General features: G+C 39.1%; 2 protein-coding genes across 2 annotated transcripts; one reads left to right on the forward strand and one right to left on the reverse strand.

Moving 5' to 3' along the window:
- Positions 1-912: 912 nt before the first annotated feature.
- LOC134750355 (uncharacterized) lies at positions 913-6,716 on the forward strand. The gene is made up of 3 exons (XM_063685517.1): positions 913-946; positions 1,661-3,632; positions 6,591-6,716. Exons 1-2 carry the CDS (start codon positions 913-915, stop codon positions 3,175-3,177), a joined length of 1,551 nt encoding a protein of 516 aa, XP_063541587.1. The 3' UTR covers positions 3,178-3,632; positions 6,591-6,716.
- Positions 6,717-8,745: 2,029 nt separating this feature from the next.
- Positions 8,746-15,487, reverse strand: LOC134750356 (uncharacterized). Its single transcript, XM_063685518.1, has 3 exons — positions 15,344-15,487; positions 9,952-10,086; positions 8,746-8,907 (listed from the first exon to the last, which is right to left on the reverse strand). Exons 1-3 carry the CDS (start codon positions 15,485-15,487, stop codon positions 8,746-8,748), a joined length of 441 nt encoding a protein of 146 aa, XP_063541588.1.
- Positions 15,488-17,986: the final 2,499 nt, after the last annotated feature.

Genomic DNA, 17,986 nt, shown 5'->3' on the forward strand with positions numbered 1-17,986 from the left:
TGTCGGGCCATGCTCAGTTAAGGGTTCCGTAGTTAGTAACTACTAGTTACCCTTCCGTCACAAAATAGGCTAAACTGGAGCCATTAGCATAGAAGATTGTTAACAAAGGGCTAAAATGATGCTTGGTGCCTTTCACCCGAGTTAAAAAAATCTACCTTTCATATCGAATACGAGGAAACCAAAAAGACAAGGCAAATTTGCATAATCAGTAATAAAAATTAAAGTAATAGACGTATGGCCATGATTTTTTCCTTGGAACTTTACTTTCAATCGGAGACTGCATATCTGGTCATAATACCTAATCCATAGCGAAAAACATTAAATTGTAATATTTATGAAAAAAACACATATTATGAAAGTGCAGTAATTAAAAAATTATTTGTTACTTTACTTACTTTTTTACTTTTTCGTTCTAAAACTACCCATAGTCAACGACATTACTCATTCAGCCAATTAAACTGTTTTCGAGAAATTAAATATTAAATAACAATTGAATGAGTAAAATAAGCAAATGTTTGATTGTTGTATACATTTTAATTCGATATTTAATTGAACTCTTTTTTCTATACTTAAAGTAAGTATTTAAGTAGACTTTTTGGACTGAGCATTTAATATAATCAATATGATATAAATACAACAAAATAATATTATGTCAAACAGAAAAAAAAAACATTTTATTTAACTTAATACGGAAGAAATTCAAAAATACTTACCCCATCAACCCCCACAAATTGTAGAAAAATTATTGCAAAACAGATGCAAATAAAAAGTTTCATTAAATAAATCTTCAAAAAATATAACATATTGTTACGAGATATTTTTAGCTTGTTAGGCTTCCTGACAGGCAATCAAATGAGAAAATTGAGGTTATCCGTTATCGTTGTTGGTGATCATGAGCAATCATTAGTAATAATGGAAGAGCAACAGAAAATCGATGATGCACCTAGTAATTATATGATTTACCGATACGTAAGTACATAATGACATCATTTAGGGACTAAACCATTGAAGATAATATTTACTATAGAGAAGCCATAGCAATCGATGAAATTGTCATCGCAACCTGTACCACGCGAACTATGGATGGTATAGAAAGGATGCACGTCTCTTATGGCAGAATTGTTGCCAAAGTGACCGCTTTCAGCTTTAAATTATAGTTCCTAATCTCTCCGGTGGCGCTAGTTAGGCTCTGGGACATAAGCCATATAAGGCAACAAATAACCCGACCAAATTACGTAGGTTGCTTTTGGTAGTATTTCGGTGTATGGTGGCGCCGCCTAATTACTGTTTTTTGATGGACACTTTTCATACATAGAGATTTGGCTCCTTTATATAGTCTCCATGACGCGAACAAAACGTCGTAGGCGCCGTATTTATGGCGCACGCGTTTAGGTTGGGAGTCTCACGCTCCGCTTCTATGGTTTGTTGTCAAAACAACATCAATTCATGGCGCACTGATTCTGTGTGCCGGATCAATACGTTAGTAATAATAGTTCAATGGACTACTCTATTTTAAAACATTATTGTTGGCATTTCCCGTCCGCATTAACTTCTACATTTATATAATATAATACCTAAGTACGTGTATAAAATGTGCAATAAAGTTTAGAATAAATAAAACATAATACTGCTGCATAAAACCCCCAAGCTGATCCAGCAGCGTTCATCGCTAATGGTGAAGCCACACATGCGAGACAAGCTGTCCCAGAGACAGTGCGTCAAGCAAACCACCCGAGTTCATCTGGGGAGCAGACTGGCCCAAACACATTCCTGGACTGGCAGGTAGTGGACCGCAGGCCCAAGAAGCGACCCACTAGTGGGAAGCCTCACCTAGCCAGAGCCGGGAATTCTTCCTCTTCCAACCCACCCCCCCCTGTTCAACGTCAAGGTGGGGTGGCTAAGAAGAAGAAGAAAAATAAGAACCAGAGGCGCGCGGCTCGGCTAGCACGAGATCAGCAGCTGGGCACCACACAGACACACACACACACACAGACACACAACCCTGCAACCGAGGTGGGAGCACGGGCTTCTCAGAAGCCGGCACCCGAACCGGCGCCGAACAAGCAGGATGCTGCTGGCAAGCCTCCGCCGAAGGGGAAAGGTTCCATCCTACCCCCTAAGGCAGGAAGGTCGGCCAGTAGCCCTGCTGTTCCGCCTGCAGTTCCACCCAAACGACGGCCAGGCAAGTTCGCACGAGCCGCTGCTAAAAGGACGCGAGAAGAGTCTTTCTCCCCGCAAGGAGATAACAAAAAGCAGCGACTAGTGAGCCCCAGCCAACCGAAAGCGTCGTACGCACAAGCAGCGGCATCTGACCTGACGATCGTCATCACGGACGCAAAGTCGGGTAAGATCTCCGCTGAAACATCCCACGCCATTCTCCGCGGGTTGCACCAAGCAATCGTGGTGGAGGCGAGAAAGAACATCGTGGGAGCCCGGCCACCTAAATTCAAGGGTAAACCGGTTTTCGCTGAGGGGCAGCTGAGGGTCTTCGCAGAGGACGAATACTCGGCCGCCTGGTCTCAGCGATGCATCCAGTCCCTAACCTTGCCAGACATCTCCCTAACGGCAGTTCGCCAGTCGGAGATGGCAAGGAGAGTTAAGTGCGGGCTCCTTATACCCAACATAAACAACTCGTCCTGGGAAGACGTCCGTCAGGCAGCTGACGGACTGAAGTACCAGAATGAATGGGCCAAGGTCGGCACTTGGTCCATCATTGAGATACTGCGGCAAGACCAGGGGTGGTTTGTCGCCTTCACAATCCCCGAAGACCTCGTCCCCGCCTTTATGGAGAGGGGGAGATCCCTGAACTGTGGAGTGGGTAATGTCTACCTCAGGTTCAGGGGTCCCGGAGGCAAATACCTGGACCAGCCTCCCACCCTGCAGGACTCCACCCTAAGGGTAACGGGAGCACAGGTCCCTAGTCGACAGGCCCCGGGCACCCCCGGTCAGAGTAAATCTGCCTCCGGAGAGGAAGTTGCCCCCCCATCGATGCCCAAGCCAACGACAGCCGAACCCTCGGAGGATGAACTCCTTGGCACTGGTGATGAACCAGCCGGGACATCATCCGACGGTGAGTACCTGTCGGCTTGGATAGAGACGGGGCTGGCCGACATGTTGAAGGAGGGAGGGGAGATGCAAGACGGAGACCCCACCACCGACAACATGGACACCGGCTAGTGTCCTACAAGCAAACCTCCAGCACAGCGTGGCCGCTACGGCCCAACTGAGACGCTGCCTGGTAGGTTTGCCAACAGCCGTTGCCCTCCTACAAGAACCATGGGTGGGCAACGGTCACATACGCGGGCTCTCCGACACGAAAGGTAAGCTCTATTACTCCACGGTACACGCCGTCCCTAGGGCTTGTATCCTAACCACTAACAATATCATTGCACAACCGCTCACTGAGTTCTGTTCCAGAGACCTGTGTGCGATTAAACTACAAGTTCCACTGCCAACAGGCTGTCGCGACCTAGTCCTCGCCTCGGCGTACATGCCCGGAGAGGACGAGCCGCCGCCCGCCGAACTACAACGACTGGTCAGCCACTGCGAGAGAGTGGGCCTCGCATTAATCATCGGGGCCGACTCCAACGCACACCACCCGCTGTGGGGAATGGAGACCAGTAACAACAGAGGTAAGACACTTGTTGAATATCTTGTGACTACTAATCTAAACATTTTAAATGTAGGTGCCGAACCAACATTCGTAAACAAACGATGCAGGACGATTATTGACCTGACTCTGGCTTCGGAGGAGGTCAGTGAACTAGTCATGGGATGGCACGTCTCCCAGGAGGCCTCTTGCTCAGACCATAGATGGATTCGCTTCAATCTACTAGCATCTTGTGACACACCAACCGCCCGAAGGAATCCCAGGAAAACGGACCGAGCCACCTTCAGGAATGTCCTAGGTGAAAGCCTCGACCTGCTTCCTCCGAGGGACGACTTCCGGGAACCGACTGAAATAGAACAGCAGGTAAACATTTTAACCGATGCCCTCGTAGACAGCTACCACAAGGCGTGTCCCTTAAAACCACCGGCAAGGACTGCCATAACGGGACACAAGTGGTGGGGTCCAGAACTGGAGAGACTCCGACGGAAAACCAGGAGACTCTTCAACAGGGCCATGAACACAACGGCCGAGGTAGACTGGGACAACTACTATGAAGCCAAGGCCAATTACAAAAAAAGACTGCGGTACTGGAGATCCTTATCATGGAGGAACTTCTGCAGCAGCATCGAAACACTAGACCACGCCAACCGTGTAAGGAAAACATTAGCGTACAAGACCACATCACAATTGGGCTCACTCCGGAGACCCGATGGCACGTACACATCTTCCCCTGCAGAGACCCAACGCCTTCTCCTGGAAACTCACTTTCCAGGATGCGTAAGTCTCGCCGATGAAGATCAGCAGGATGAGGTATACAGTACAGCAGACAACAACTGGCAAATGGCGCACAGAGTCGTCACCGCTGAGAAACTCAGGTGGGCTATAAACAGTTTCCATCCCTTCAAGGCGGCTGGTCCGGATGGGATCTTCCCTGCTCTCCTACAGTGGGGTCTAGAGCTCATCCAGGAAACCCTGACCAACATCATGGCAGCATGCCTAGCCTGGGGGTACGTGCCCAGGAGATGGAGGGATGTGAACGTGATATTCATACCAAAACCAGGTAAGAATGACTACACGGCGGCTAAATCCTTCAGGCCCATCAGTCTCACATCATTCCTGCTGAAAACACTGGAAAAACTGTGCGACAGGGATTTGAGGGATCGAACGCTAAAGAACACACCGATGCACAACAACCAGCACGCGTACAGCTCAGGTAAATCCACAGAATCGGCACTACACATGGTCGTCAGCCGCATTGAAAGAGCCATCCATGCCAAAGAACTGTGCCTTGGCACCTTCATTGACATCGAGGGCGCTTTCGACAAGACCCACTTTACCAGCATAGGGAATGCCTTGGATAGCCACGGCGCGGAACCCGGACTAACAAAGTGGATTATGAACATGCTAAACAAAAGAACTATAAGGTATGCAGGTGAACCGCAGGCCGTGGCGGCGGTGCGAGGATGCCCTCAAGGGGGAGTCCTGTCACCTCTGCTGTGGAACCTAGTAGTCAACAACCTTATAACCAAACTGAACGAGGAACACTTCTACACAATAGGCTACGCTGATGATCTGGCAATATTAATATCAGGTAAATTTGCCAGTACAGTCTGCGATCTCACCCAGGCTGCTCTTCGGATTGTAGAACGCTGGTGTAGAGAATTCGACCTATCAGTCAACCCCACCAAAACAGAAATGGTAATGTTCACCAATAAAAGAGCGCTTGGCAACTTTACCAGACCAACACTTTTCCAAACCGAGCTACAGCTGACCGATGAAGTTAAGTACTTAGGGCTAACTCTCGACAGTAAACTCAACTGGAACAATCACATCAACAAACGTATAGACAAGGCGGGAGTTGTCTTCTGGCAATGCAGAAGGATGATTGGTAAGAGGTGGGGACTCAACCCAAAAATTACTCTCTGGCTCTATAAGACAATAATCCGCCCCTTACTCTGTTACGGTGCTCTGGTTTGGTGGCCAAGAACAAACCTAGGCAACGTACGAGACAAGCTACAAAGACTCCAAAGGCTCGCATGCGCGGCCACCACTGGCTGTACGAGGTCCACACCGACTGCAGCCATGGAGGTCATGTTAAGCCTTCCACCGCTGCACCTACACATACAACAAGAGGCCAGTCTCTCAGCGGTAAGGCTGCGAGCCCTTAATATATGGTCCAACATCATAGGAGCTCTTCACACAACTTGCCTGGCTAAGGTATATGACGAATTTCCAGTGCTCAATTCGGGCACGGATCGGATTCATAAACAAGCTATCTTCGACAAAAGGTACAAAATACAGTTATACGAGGACGACAATTACGAAGGACTCAATCCTCGGGAGCTCAGAATCTTCACTGATGGGTCCAAAACAGACAGCGGATCGGGCTCTGGAACCTTCTCAGAAGACCTGAACATGTCAATTACCACTCCGCTAGGAGCCCATAACTCGGTATTCCAGGCTGAGTGCATGGGCATCATAAACGCGGCGGCTGCCATCACTGCAAGGAAGGTAGTAGGATCCTCCATCCGCATACTCTCCGACAGTAGAGCAGTCTTGATGGCTCTAAAAAGCCATATAGTCACATCCAAACTTATACACGAATGCCACGAACGACTAATGGAGGTATGTCATAACAATAAGATCACCCTACAATGGATCAAAGGACACAGCGGATCCCGGGGTAACGATGCTGCGGACGAGCTTGCCAGGCAAGGATCGAGTGCGGGAGCGATTGGCCCAGAACCGATCCTCCCGATACCGTTTAGCAAGGTACGCTCAATGCTGCTGGCACGTACAGGGAAACTACACACAGAACATTGGCTAAACCAGACTGGATGCAGACAGGCCAAACAAGCCATGCCTGGCATCAGCGGAAAGCTCACAAGGGTGCTCCTTCAATTAGGAAAGACCCGACTGAGCATGGTGACCAGTGTCATAACAGGTCATGGACTATTTAACAAACATCTTTTTATAACAGGTGTCACAGACAGTCCCCTATGCAGAGGATGCATGGAGACAGAAGAAACAGCCTCTCACGTGGTGCTGGAGTGCAGCGGAGTGGCCCCATACAGGGCAAAACATCTCGGATCCCCGAGAGACCTCCCCGAGGTCCTACTCAACATCAAAGGTTTGATAGGTTTCCTCGAGGAGCTGGGCTGGCAGGACTAGCCCACCCCCATGTCACGCAAAATAGGCGCCAGTCGTCGAGTTGCGGAAAATCGCCCGAACTACAATACAATACAATACTGCTTCATTCGACTGCAGCAGTGTTGCAGCGCAGCATTGCTGTAGGAAACGTCAAATTCAATATATTTATTTCGACAAATTGACATTTTGACGTTTTCAGGCAATTTTGTGGGCTACATTTCCGGACCTTTTTTCATAAATATGAATCGTGGGGCTTACCTTGCGTACCTACGGTGCGCAACCTACCTATTTGGTTTTATTCAAATTCAAATTCAAATGTTTTATTCGTGATAAACTTAAAACTAAAATTACATACTAAAGTATACTAAAGCTATAGGAACTTATAAAATAGGTAGGAGTTGAAGTTTACCACGAAATGGTCTCGCCTCAGCATAATGCTGAACCGAAGGTCAGCGCTGATCTTCCGGCGGGACCATTTTGGGTCACGATCGCAGCCGTACGACACGGCCCAACCATAAGCTGAACGCAGCCTTTGTAGCAGCGACCAGCGCCATCTTGTCTACTGTCTATGGCAGTACTTGACAATGTCATTTCACTAAGAAATCAAAAAGTTATGAGAATTTTCGTTCAATACGTGCAATATAAACCGGGTTTTTCATTCCCTTTGACTTACGTGTGCTTACGTAATAAAATGTCATGTTTTATTGGAAAATAATTTATCACATCATTTTTTAAACGAAACAATGGCGTTCCGGGTGTTACTATAATCTTATCTTATTGAAAGACAGATTTTAGTACTCAAGTGGGATATATTTGTGTATCAAACAGATTTATACATACAAATACATTTATTTCTACAGATATTTATTATATATTTATTTATTTTTACTATATATTTATTTATTTCCAGAACGGATGTAACACGCAACGCCTAATGCTCAGTATTGCGTGTTTATTTACCAAAAAAAACACTTTTTTTTTTATCACACTTGTTCATAAACTTACCCCGTGTAATCAGAGAGTAATGTTCCATATTACTTACTTCCAGGGCAGTAATTTTCTAATGTAGTATTTCATTTATACTATAAACTGAAATTGATATCATACACTCCTGTAGGACGTTAGCCGCGTAAGCTGAAGACGCGGGTTCGAATCCCGCCTTGGCCACCGGTGGACTTGTCATTTTTCTTTTTTCTGTATGATATCTATTTCAGTTTACAATTTATATAGTGTCAGTGTCACTACTTAAAAAACATAAATCAAAATATTTTCATGAAATAATTTGGTTTGTTCCCTAGTTAATATACTATTTAGGTATGATAATTAAGTTGACCAAAAAAAAAGAATGTTATAATTATTCCTAGGCCGAAGTAATGATCTGCTAACGAAGTTCGTCTTCTAATTAATATAACTTGTATCATTCATTAAACAACAATAAAAAGACCTCATTTCAAATCAAACACACTTTATTGCACACCTTAAAAAAATAGAAACAAAAGAATATTACGTTAGGTGAGACCGGGGCTAGTTGTTACCGGGGTAAGGTGTTCCGGCGGTAACTTTGTGAGGAAGTGAGATAGCAATACATTTAAAGTGAAAAGCAGTAACATTTGGTAACGCGCAACTTTGGCACCAATTTTAGTTACTTGGGCATTTTCACTTAAAAGTGTACCATTTACTTTTTTTCGAAAATCCATCAACTGTTGGGTTATTTCTACTCAGAATCACAAAGACTCTCGATTTAAAGAGAAAAAAAATAGGTCTCCAAATAAATGACAGTTTTGTAACGCATTTTCACATACGTTTAGTATGAACCGTTACAAAACTGGCACCCAAAATTTGTATGAAAACTGGGGACACTTTTTTCTTTGTCTCATTCAATAGTATTCGTGATTCTAAGTCTAAATAACCCAAAAGTTAATGGTTTTTTCGAAAAACAGTAAATGGTATATTTTTTTCTGAATGGTGTATGATGAAATTAACAATCAATACACGCGGACCTTGGTAAATAGATCTAGAATTAAATCCCTTCCTCTTCTCAGCAGTTTAACACTTACGTCGCCAGAATCCCCCTTCTTGAGACTGGCGGGAAGGGGCAGAGGAAAGTTCTTCGGCGGGATTTCCACGTTATAGTAGCGATATGTGCCCTTAAAAAAATAGCTGTGTTACTTATTATATGAACATTTGTTTGTTGCAAACTCCTCTTAAATATATATCATTCCTACCTTTAGCTTGTCTTCATTAATACCATAGGGTAATTGCCTGACTATTCAAATCAGTTTTTAGAATTGCCAAAACGATAAACCACTATGAGATTTGTATGAAAACAGAACAAGTGACGTCACGGTCAAGTTATTATTAAATAGAAATTGTGACATAAAATAAATGAAGTCTACGTTTTATTTATCATATGGTGTGAAATAAATTATTTTATATAGGCAACATTCCTATAATACAGGACCCGACATTTTGTACACACAAAATATAAGTAGTGTAAATTAAATAGGCATTTCAATTTTATTGTCATTTTGACAAGACTAAAGGCCGGTTGCGTTAAACCCACAGACCTGTCATTTTTATGCTTACGCAATTAAACTATTACCGTTGAAAAGTGTCCTAAATTTTATGGCATGATAAATGTCATAGTACATTGCTGATTGCTGTAAATCAGTCTGACAGAAATGCTTAGTGCAACTGACGCTACAATCAAAACATACAAGCATATGTTTATTTGATATATCTATAGATATACTTAATGTAATACTACCGTTCTCAAATAGATTATCAACAATTGATTATTTGTCGATGTTGTCCAAGTAGACTATAACAGCTACTTTTGAACGCGAATTGTAGAGATTTATCTCTATTTGTAAAACTGGGGGATACTTTTGGCGCGTTGTTTCATCCACTAAGTACTTATTGATCCTGACTGCACACTTCGTAGATTAGAGTAATTCTACCTAAACAATATGAAATATAACAGTTTTGAATGATTCACGGTTAGTTTCACTACTTATATTGACCGGGATAAAGACCGTGATTACCTTTTGTATTGTTTTTAAGCTTCCGATATTTCGACGATTTCACGGTCTCTATCCCGGTCAATATAAGTCTAATATGAAATACAGTTTAGAGCCCTCATAAATATCATTATTTTTGAACGAATATTATATTAATTATATTATACTTACGGGTTTAACTGGGCATTCAGTTAAATTAGAAAACGTGGCCGCAAATTCGTACATCCAAGGTTTATCGACAGCATCACAAGTACGAGTGCTGAAATCGATTGTGTTGCCACTTGGCAGCAAGTAGGAAAACTTTACCTGAAATTAATATTCTCTTAGGTTTTACAACTTTTTATTTGCTTACTCTGTGGTAAATATGGTGTACGTGACTGTATATGAAATCCATAAAACAATTTTAGGAAAAAAAAATAAGGAAAGCCTCTCTAGATTGGTGTTTTTCACACTCGAAAACACAAGTATATCATCTATCAGGTGACAACCAAACTCACTAATTGGTCATTTCTATTTATAGTTGTACCTAAAATTGGTGGGACACTTTTTTTCTCGTATTAAGATCGAGCTCGTGATTCTGATGAGTAGGAATAATATAACAATTCCAAAATCTAAAATGCAATTACATAGAGCAACCTTAAATACATACCTATGCCCAATTACCTTCACAATAGACCTGTACCAATAACTTCTGAGGTTATAAGAATATTAATGTTGCTTATTTTTTATATATAGTTTCCAGACCATATACTAAACCTAAAAATAATATTTTGTGTCATCCTAGGTATTTGCTTAGGTAGAAATTTAGGTATTTCTTTTTTCAATCAGCATTCTGTAAAAAAAATATTCGAGACGAAATTCTTTGTTTCCCTGTAAAGGCAAAGTGGCTTCCGACGTACACACGCATTTTGTGTCATTTTCATCCACGGCTATAATGGCATTTAATAAATACCTAATATTGATCCTAAAACGCCTAAAAAAATATTAGAGTCGGTAAGTGAAGTGTTGTACTTTACAGAACATTGTTATATGTTATTCAAACAAATCTGTGTCAAATTCATCCACCGCTTTTATTTAAAAAAAATTTTTTTCTAATTAACACCCTGTATCTGCCACAAAAAAAAATTCATATTATTAAGTTTACGTCTACAATATTATAATACCACATTGAGACATCATTCATAATTTGGGTCATTTTGATCCACGGTTTTTTTACTATCTGGCAAAATAAAACTCAATTGAGCAAGGAGGGCGTGCGCGGGGAAGGGTACCTACGCGGGTGGGGTGCTTATTATACTTGCCGCAATATCAGCTGGCGACTGAGATCATAATACTATCTCCTTTACCCTTGTTAAGACCAACCAAGAGATGGCATTATGAGCTGTCTCGCCACTAAGTTTTGCGATACAGTGTATTTATTTCATTCGGAGGCATAATTACATTGTCTTATCAATCTTACCGTAGTAGGTATATCAATATAATTAAAAATAAACTGTAGGCTGCACTCCTCATACTGACCAACATTTGTGACGTTCCTAATCAAAAGGTACCACTTTCTCTGACAGGTTATTTGTATAAAGATATAATCAAATTTCGTCTTTATGGTAAACGACAAAGTGGTACCTACCTTTTGATTGAGAATGTCACAACAGCGACTTAAAAATTACTCTTGTTTCGATTTTTAGTAGACTTTTTAAGTTTATTTTAAGACGCAATTTATTGTGATTTTTGTTATGTTTAAGCGTGGCAAGCAACATTAATTACATTGATGATGATGTTCATTAAATACAATATTTTTTCATACTATACTGAACTGTCACCCTATACATGAGAATGAACAGCGCCCTCTTGACAATGATCATATATTAGGTCAGGCTTTAATATGTGTCATAATTTAGTAAAGTCCCCTTTGTGGATTCTAAGTTTCCGAGTTACAGCAGTTTAGTGAAAGCGTTTTTTTTTAAATATAAATTAAGGGTTGAATAAATAGGAAAGAAAATTTGATTATTTTTGCGCTACGACGCACGGTTTAGGAGATACAGCCCTATAAAGTTTTTTTTATTGTTTTTTTCTTTTTTTCTTTTTTACATTGTGTTTTTTGTATATTACTTTGGGGTTTCATAAAGGGGAACGAAAATTTAATTATTTTTGCGCTACGACGCACGGTTTAGGAGATACAGCCCTATATAGATTTTTTTCTTTTTCTTTTTTACGTTTATAAATCTTAATTAAGGGCTTCTTAAGGGGAACGAAAATTTGATTATTTTTCGCTACCATGCACGGTTTAGGAGATACATCCCTAAAGTTTTTTTTGTTGTTTTTTTTTTCTTTTTTTGTCATTGCGTTTTTTGTTATTACTTTGGGGTTTCATAAAAGGGAACGAAAATTTTATTATTTTTGCGCTACGACGCACGGTTTAGGAGATACAGCCCTAAAATGTTTTTTTTTTTTTTTCTTTTTTGCGTTTTTAAATCTTAATTAGGGGCTTCTTAAAGGGGAACGGATATTGATTATTTTTGCGCTACGATGCACGGTTTAGGAAATACAGCCCTATAAAGTTTTTTTGTTATTATTTTTTTCTTTCTTTTTCTTGTTTTTGTATATTATTTTGGGGCTTCATAAAGGGGAACGAAAATTTTATTATTTTTGCGCTACGACGCATGGTTTAGGTGATACAGCCCTATAAAGATTTTTTTTTTTAATTTTGCGTTTTTTTTAAATATAAATTATGGGTTGCATAAAGGGGAACGAACATTTTATTGTTTTTGCGGTACCACGCACGGTTTAGGAGATACAGCTCTATAAAGTTTTTTTTCCTGGTTTTTTTTGTTTTTTTTTTAAGTATTAATTACGGGTTTCTTAAAGGGGTTTTTTAAATTATTTTTGCGCTACGACGCATGGTTTAAGAGATACAGCCCTATAATGATTTTTTTTTTAATTTTGCGTTTTTTTTAAATATAAATTATGGGTTGCATAAAGGGGAACGAAAATTTTATTATTTTTGCGCTACGACGCATGGTTTAGGAGATACAGCCCTATAAAGATTTTTTTATTGTTTTTTTTTTCTATTTTTCTTTTTTACATTTGTGTTTTTTGTATATTACTTTGGGGTTTCATAAAGGGGAACGAAAATTTTATTATTTTTGCGCTACGACACATGGTTTAGGAGATACAGCCCTATAAAGACTTTTTTTAAATTTTGCGTTTTTTTAAATATAAATTATGGGTTGCATAAAGGGGAACGAAAATTTTATTGTTTTTGCGGTACCACGCACGGTTTAGGAGATACAGCTCTATAAAGTTTTTTTTCCTGGTTTTTTTGTTTTTTTTTTAAGTATTAATTACGGGTTTCTTAAAGGGTTTTTTTTTTAATTATTTTTGCGCTACGACGCATGGTTTAAGAGATACAGCCCTATAATGTTTTTTTTTAAATTTTGCGTTTTTTTTTTAAATATAAATTATGGGTTGCATAAAGGGGAACGAAAATTTTATTATTTTTGCGCCACCACGCACGGTTTAGGAGATATTATATCTATATATATATAGCTATAATAGCTCTATAAAGTTTTTTTCCTGGTTTTTTTTAAAGTTTTAATTAAGGGTTTCTTAAGGGGAACGAAAATTTGATTATTTTTGTGCTACGATGCACGGTTTAGGAGATGCAGCCCTATAAAGATTTTTTCCTCTTTTTTTTCTTTTTTGCGTTTTTAAATCTTAATTAGGGGCTTCTTAAAGGGGAGCGAAAATTTGATTATTTTTGCGCTACGATGCACGATATAGGAGATACAGCTAATACAGCCCTATAAAGATTTTGTTTCTTTTTTTTTTATTGTATTTTTCATGTATTACTTTTGGGTTACATAAAGGGGAACGAAAATTTTATTATTTTTGCGCTACGACGCATGGTTTAGGAGATACAGTCCTATATATTTTTTTACAATGCATGTGCTCGAAAAGTGCGTTTCCTACGGAGCCATATCGTGCGGAAAGTACTGCTTTTCCGCACTAGTGCTTTTTGTTTTCAATTTTTTTTTACAGTACAAATGGTGCTACTTTCTCGCACTAGTGCGGAAAAGAGCACTTACCGTGCATATGTCGAAAGTTTAAAGGGCCATATGTACTGTAAAACGTACGATACACGTGCGAATAGGTAATTCGCAACTCGTGTCGATTTAAAACACTCCTTTTAATAATTAAACTTATTTGCCATGACATGTTTTTTTATTTACTCGCACAATGCATAGTAAAACATTGTATGATACACGTGCGTAAAGATGATTTCCGCACTTGTTGCATAAATAGCAATTTTTTTTATCGAAGAATGAAAGAAAGTCACGGTATTAATAACCAAATTTTACTTTAGTGGTACCTTTTCCCTATCACTGTCACAAATGTATGTGGCGTTCACGTAAACGCGATATTTTTAAGATTTCCCTGCGCAATGTTGCCAGCTCGCTCGCAAATCAAACATGTACTTACAGTTCTTTTGCATAATGGTGACATTGTACAATATCTATGAGTTTTAAATAGGTAAAAGATAATTCGACGCATTCTTTGCTTGCTTGTTGCTTGTTGTTGTGTTGTTTGCGTAACTTCTTTGAATAAGTTGCATTAATTTGGCGCACAGGCGAAGTAAACATGCGTTGCGTACGGCAAGGTCACGCCGCGGCCCCACCCTGCACGGCCTCCGTTGCCCATTCAGACCGCCCGCTAGCTTCGTTTGAACGCAAATAATATTTTTGTAATATTTGTTTATGCAGTGGATGCAAGTGACACAAATTCATACATCTTATTTATCCCGCATTTCAAATTAATAAGATGTAAACTCTAATATCTTTAATATTCTTTTGTAACGGTGACAGCCTGTTACAACAAAATCATCAAATATCTTATGAAGCTATGCCTTAATAAGACACAAAATCATTTAATGGACCTATTTAAACGATTAAATTCGACCTAAGTAATTTTTTTTAACTCTAATTTTTTTTTGTGTCATTTAGAATATTATGACATAGTATCAGATTGCAGTGGACGTAATTGACACAAACTATGTTTTCACACTAAAAACACTATCCTGAATGCAACACAGTTACATGTTTTCTCTTGAATATTTTTTTCTCCAAGATAATTCAAAATAAAAAATAATTACCACAAAATAACAAATTACTAGAAAAGCAAATTATATATATGACACAAAACAAAATGTAAGATTTACATCTTAACAAAGTATTCATAAGCGAAAACAGAATTGACTTTAATATTTTTATAACCTTGGGGTCAAAATATAGCCAGCGGTACAGGTCTACAAGTTCTTAGCCATAATGAACCGTATTTGTACCAAAATGAGTATTTTTTGTTTCATTGTTTTTTACTGATTGGTGAGTTTTGGTATATGTAGGTATATACTCCGGAACAGAACGACAGCTCTCTACACTAGCCGTGAGCCCGTAACATTATTGCCAAAAGTAGCGTGTATAGTTGCAGTGATGTAAGTGAGGTAGGGTTTGGCACCGATGTTCCTATGTAGGTACTCCGGGATAGAACAGTTCTGTCGTGTACTAACCGTGACATTATTGCCAAAAGTCGTGTGTATAGTAGCAGTAATGTTGGTGAGGTAGGGACCGTTGCGCCGACGCCGCACCGTAAAAACCTGCACGTTAGTTATAAACAACGGGTTCGCATATTTCACAACGGCTCCCTCTTGCATAAGTCGAAGTTTCTGCTTTTAAAAGATAGGATTAAAGGAAAAAATCTAGTAATCGTTAAAGAATTTTTAATCACTTGGGCAGAGACGACATTTTTTTTTTCATGCCAGAATACATTACATTTTCAGCTATTGCTAAGTACATATGAAATAGAATATTGAGCAGATTCAGATCCCTTGCAATTGTTCTACATGGCTTATGGTAATTGGAAGTCGCCAGCAGCATGCTGAGATGGGGCCATTTCGTGACATTTTATTTTCACTATGTTCTTTAAATGTATGTCTATTGTCTGTGTGTTTACGAATAAAAAATATTCTATTCTATTCTATTCTATTCTTATCATCTAAATATCCAGGGCTATATCTTAAATATCGAATTTATATGAAATACTACTTTATTTTAATTCGATATTTCATTGAACAACAACTCTTCTCTGAAGTACATTCTGTATTAATAGTAGCGGATGAAACAATGCGCCAAGAGTATCTGCCATCCTGAAATTATCTTCCAAATAGAGATAACTATATACCTGCGTTAAAAAGTATCTTTATAAGTTTAATTGTTCTGCAAATAGAGACATATCTCTTTTTGTAGTGGTATTAGAGAATTTTGATGCGTAATCTGATCCGTTACTTTTGATTCTGACTGTACAGTCAAGTGCAAAAATATGGGTGCACACATCATTCTCAAAAATATGTCCCATAGCTCTTATGCTAGTGAATTAAGAACTATGGGACATATTTTTGAGTAAGTTATATGCACCCATGTTTTACACCTGACTGTACCACTTGAATTATACATAATATAATATACGAAGACATATTTCTTTTTTTTTTGTATTTATACATTGGGGTTTTGAGTGCGGGAATGTTATACACTAGCCAAATAATACAAACTATTTTGACATTTCTAAGCACATTTGGAGCTATTTTTAATTCATAGTTTATTATTATAGGTTATATTATTTACAATTTGGTAATTATTTAACAATAAACCAAGTTATAAATACACGAAATCATTCCCGCGCCCAAAACCCTGATGTATGTATATAAACTCTGTTATACTGAATACTCATTCACAGAAATCAAAAAAAATGCTTACCCCATCAACCCCTACAAATTGTAGAAAAATAATTGCAAAACAAATGCAAATAAAAAGTTTCATGAAATAAACCTTCAAAAAATATAACATATTGTTACGAGATATTTTTAGCTTGTTAGGCTTCCTGTTGGCAATCAAATGAGAAAATTGAGGTTATCCGTTATCGTTGTTGGTGATCATGAGCAATCATTAGGGCAATGATGTCATCTACATCGGAAGAGCTACAGAAAATCGATACACTTAGTAATTATATGATTTACCGATACGTAAGTACATAATGATATAATTTAGGGATATATAGATATTATATATTTACTATAGAGAAGCCATAGGAATCAATTAAATTGTCGCAATCGCAACCTGTACCACGCGCACTACCTACCTGTATTCATGGCGCTTACGCGTTTAGGTCGCGAGACTCACGCTCCGCTTCTATGGTTTGTTGTCAAAACAACATCAACTCAGCAACTACTAGTTTATACCTTAGTTATTCCCCTCCAAACATTGCATATTGTTCAGTTTCGCACGAAATCGTATAGATTTAGACAATTGTGCAGGAGGCAGGCTTGGAAAGCTCTGTAGACTATGCATTTAATTAAAGAAACCGACGTAAACTACCTATATATTAAATAAAATATGAATAATCAAGCTATCGAATTGTGCAAGGCTGATACATCCTGAATATGAGCATGCGTACAAAAAGCAGAAAGTAAATAAAAATAAAAATTTTGTGCTAAAATAATATTGTTTTATTACAATCTTACTAATATTGATTTCAATAAGTGTGTTTGATTTCAGTGTTTTGAAAAACTTAAATATCTCGCGAACCCTTACGTCTATAAGAAGCCTTTACCACCAATTTTTTTTTAATTTAAGCCTAATTGTTCATTTTAACATCATATGTCCATAAAGTAAAAAATAAATATTGGCACCGAAGTCACGCACAGAACGTCACCTCTGAGAAATGCCCATATCTTGTAACATGGCAAACCTGCATAGTGCAGCCACCGCGCGCACTGGCCGGCTGTAAAAAAAAATTAAGCCATTCGCCCGTCTTTTGTTTTTTCTGATAATTGTTCTCTGGGAATTTTGTTGCAAATAACCCACAACTCTGATTACTAATATTTATTTAATGTGACTCCATGCTTATGTGATTTGTGTTAAAAGTATTAATACGATAGTAATACGAGGGCTGCGTCTAATGCAGGTAAAATTTGTATAGTATTAAGTTTATGTTTAAATTAAACCTAATCCAAGTCTTATTTGTACGTCACTGGTTTTTTGTAACTGAATGAGGCTTGGGTTAGGTTTCAACCCGGAAACTAAGAACGCACGATTGTTGCAGCCCTTTCTTTTGGTTTAAAACTGAAGACGCATGATTGAAACTACTTATTTTCTGG

Source organism: Cydia strobilella, chromosome 19 (genome assembly GCF_947568885.1).
Source record: "Cydia strobilella chromosome 19, ilCydStro3.1, whole genome shotgun sequence".
Classification (NCBI taxonomy): Eukaryota; Metazoa; Arthropoda; class Insecta; order Lepidoptera; family Tortricidae; genus Cydia; species Cydia strobilella.

What these genes read in the sequence shown, in the direction of transcription:
- LOC134750355 (XM_063685517.1), top strand. Translation starts at nt 913, where the DNA reads ATGGAAGAGCAACAGAAAATCGATGATGCACCTA. An exon ending in GAAAATCGATGATGCACCTA is followed by an intron (nt 947 to 1,660) that starts GTAATTATATGA and finishes CTGATCCAGCAG; the next exon opens with CGTTCATCGCTAATGGTGAA.
- LOC134750356 (XM_063685518.1), bottom strand. Translation starts at nt 15,487, where the DNA reads ATGCAAGAGGGAGCCGTTGTGAAATATGCGAACCCGTTGTTTATAACT. An exon ending in CTTTTGGCAATAATGTCACG is followed by an intron (nt 10,087 to 15,343) that starts GTTAGTACACGA and finishes TATTAATTTCAG; the next exon opens with GTAAAGTTTTCCTACTTGCT. An exon ending in CTGAATGCCCAGTTAAACCC is followed by an intron (nt 8,908 to 9,951) that starts GTAAGTATAATA and finishes TATTTTTTTAAG; the next exon opens with GGCACATATCGCTACTATAA.